The sequence below is a fragment of the Echinococcus granulosus genome (assembly GCF_000524195.1).
Source record: "Echinococcus granulosus chromosome Unknown EG_S00005, whole genome shotgun sequence".
Lineage (NCBI taxonomy): Eukaryota > Metazoa > Platyhelminthes > Cestoda > Cyclophyllidea > Taeniidae > Echinococcus > Echinococcus granulosus.
The window spans coordinates 1,317,708-1,321,126 of NW_020170385.1; the positions used below are offsets into that span (position 1 = coordinate 1,317,708).

At 36.9% G+C, this 3,419-nt stretch overlaps 1 protein-coding gene across 1 annotated transcript; it reads right to left on the reverse strand. All coding sequences in view use genetic code 11, as the record gives it.

Annotated features, from left to right (window-relative positions):
• Window positions 1-1,341: 1,341 nt before the first annotated feature.
• Window positions 1,342-2,262, reverse strand: EGR_01398 (hypothetical protein; the record flags this gene model as incomplete). The annotated part of the gene is made up of 1 exon (XM_024490647.1): window positions 1,342-2,262. One exon carries the CDS (start codon window positions 2,260-2,262, stop codon window positions 1,342-1,344), a length of 921 nt encoding a protein of 306 aa, XP_024354971.1.
• Window positions 2,263-3,419: the final 1,157 nt, after the last annotated feature.

Consider the following 3,419-nt stretch of genomic DNA (forward strand, 5'->3'; position numbering starts at 1 on the left):
AGCATAAAAGAGTAAAAGTGTCATCGATAATTGCATCTTCTGCCGATCTGCACTTTAGATTCGAATCACTTTGCTGAAACGTGCCAGACTATTTGTACCCTCATTAGATTCCAACCGTCTAAAACAGACAAAAGGTAATTTAACTACAATGAGTTTCTGAGAACGTAATATACCTAAAAATAAGACTATCTTGAGTCATGATATCATTTTGGGCCTTATGAATTCTGTATAGTTTACATTCTTCAGGTTGTTTACATTTTGCTATTTCGAATGGTTAACTATTTGCTTCTATTCAACCCATTAGCTATGCAGTTTTTTGAAAAAGTACTTTGTGAATTACGTGTTAATAACAAATGATAGGCATTATATGAATTAAATAAGCTTATGGCGTTAAATTTAAAGATTATGTTGAGGTGGTATAGATATGCAAGCAGTAGTCAAGGGAGCTTGTGTTTCATCTGCAATCAATGAAGTTAATCAGGAGTTGCACACGCTTTTCACATGAAGGAATGAAGTACAAAATTCAAAAGAATATTCCATCTGAGTGGCACGAGCTGATTATATCGAAAATGAGACAATGTCATTCAACCAGATGCAATGAATGAACACTTTTACAGAATTGCTACTTATCTCCTAATCCTGTTGGGAGAACCAGGAACCACTAACGGAAGTAAAGATGGTAGATTTTGGTAATTTAATGAATGAATTACGCATTACGGATCAAATCACAGGTGATTGCCTTGCATTTTTATGCACTTTTATCCCATATATCAGCGGAGGTAGCTTCTGTGAAAAGATGCAAAGAAAAGGACGTTGTATATTATGGCTGTTTAAATTATCCCTTTAGAGCTCCAGGTGGAGATTTGGAATACATAAATTAAGTAAATTAATCTGTCTCCCTATTATAAGACAAAGACATTATTGAAAACCATCAAATATATTCTAAAGAGTGTTGCAATTTCCAGCGTTGGTCGAAGACGTCATTTCAGAACCGGAAAGAACCCACATCTAATGCCTTGAATGTATGCAATAAATTCACGACTTTTGTTTGAATCAAAGCGTTAAATGTTGCATGCCCATGTACATCGATCAATTTATCTCTGCATTAATTGATGGAGTTATTTTGTTATCAGCTAACTGTCAAATGACCATTTCATGTTTTAATGTAAGGCAAATTGAATATACATCTGATACCTTTCAATGGAAAGCATCAGAGAGAACTTGAGATTCGGTTACGCAGTGCGTAATTATTATACGCCTAATTTAAACAACCATTAATTACATAAAATAGACAATATTCGTACAGTTGCATGTAATGTCTTCAAATAAGTGTGCGTGATATTAAGAATAGCGGTTTTCATTCTGCATTTGTACGGTGGCTCTCAGCAGTCGATCGATGTACTGCGACTTGGGTGACATCCTCTCTCCGTAAAACACCGACTCCTTATCACGACAGATACAATCTGAATCTTCTGAATCGTCGCCATAGGAACTATCGCTTGAGCAAGTAGATCCACTAGAAGCTTGTGTGTTGTGATTTTCTTCCCCTTTGCCACTACGGTAAAAGGTTCTGTTTGGACAGTAATAGGTGTAGGTCTCCGAAACACGTTTAGATACCCGAATAAGATCAGAACTCAAATCCTTTGTATCACATACAGAGGGGGATAAAGAGGTTGCAAAGTAGGGAGCATTTGGAGGTTGGAGAAGCGATGATTTACTATAGCCAGCATTAGATGCATCGGATCTTGGGTGCGAACCCTTATTTTGTGCATTTGTAACATTGTCCTTAAGTGGAGCCATGGCTAGGGAATTGTTAGCTTGATGAACAATCTTTTCAAATCTTTTTGACATTTGAGGATCAAGCCATGCAAAGAGAGCGGTAAATGACTTGGCTTTCTTAGATTTGGGGACGTGAAGTAGGAAAGACTGAAGGTCTTCTGGTATCTGAATAATTTGTCCAATAGTGGTATATTCGACCGGTCTCATCTTTTTACCCTTCTCAGTAGGTTTGAACGTCACCTTCTCGGGGTAAATAGAAGCCATGTAGATTGGGAATCCAGATTTGGATTCCTGTACAGAATGGTAAATATTCTTAGCTTCATCCACAGTATAATTTTCCTTTTTCTTATCTTTAATCACCTTTCGAAGCTGGCATTCCGTAGTTATCAGTGGTGCTACGGAGGACACCAACTTCTCCTTTTTGGACCCATTTTCCTTTGATTTCTTCGTACCCTCTTTGTCTTGCTTAGTTTGTTTCGTCATATATGATAGCCGCCAACTGCTGCAGACAGAAATGAGGCTGTCGATGACAGTTTATTTGAAGGTAACTGCATTAACTCTAGGTCAAGGCCCAATCAGAAATAGCCTAGATTACCGTGATTGGCGCATGAACTAACCAAATGGTGATTGCAGCCTTGTAAATGCGTAAGCATGATGATAAAACGAAAAAGTGAGAATTTTGATGTTACGCACAAGAATAATGAAAGTGTACGTCATTTTTAATATTATGCGAAAGAGGAGTTATTAGAGTTAGAACAAATAAATTTCCATTTAGAGATCCTTGTAATCAAAATAATTCCATAAACTTAACCGAAGAGGCCTAGAAAAATTTGTTCTAAAAGCATGAGAAGGTAAACGCCTTAATGACATCCCAAATCCTAGTACTTTTATGGAAACCATTTTACTCCCAAAAAATACCCTTGGTTTCTTGCCACTTCCAATGCTTCAGTAAGGTTACTCCAACACATTAACAGGACTTTATCAGAATAAACAACAACAGCTTAAGGAACTCTAAAAAACAAATCATTTGTGATGGCCTTAGTCCTGTTTAACGGGATGCCTGCGCGGCTCGTACCACCAGCTGTGCTTGTTTTGGATTATTGTCACCTCAGAGAAGAGTCAAGACGCCGCACAGCCAATTAAAAAATACATCAAACCACAAAGCAACAACTTTTACAAATTTTACTCTACTGAGTCACAGGACCCACATACCATGGTATATTACGGGTATGTAGTCACATTAAAAATACTTTTTATCCCCGAATTTTCCACTCTTAATATTTATCGTCCACCACAGTAAAAGGTGTACATAAGTCTCTACAACTTTTATCGAATACCACCAAACAACGGTAAAGAGCAAGCTTAACGAGGCCAAAAGTAGTCTTTGAACAGAATTTCTGCTTTACATTAATGTTACATGAAAAAACAGTCTTTCTAGAAAACGATGAAATTAAAAAGAGGATACAAAATTTGAAGTTCCATTCCAATAAATTGCCTATACGTAAGGTGTAAAAATCGTTTAGTTCTTTCAAAAACAATCGGCAGATATAATAATATATTGTAAATGACAATGCGCACAATAAATTAGTTGTTTGTTTAACTGTCACGTGGCCTGGCATCTAGCCCATGCCAGAAACACC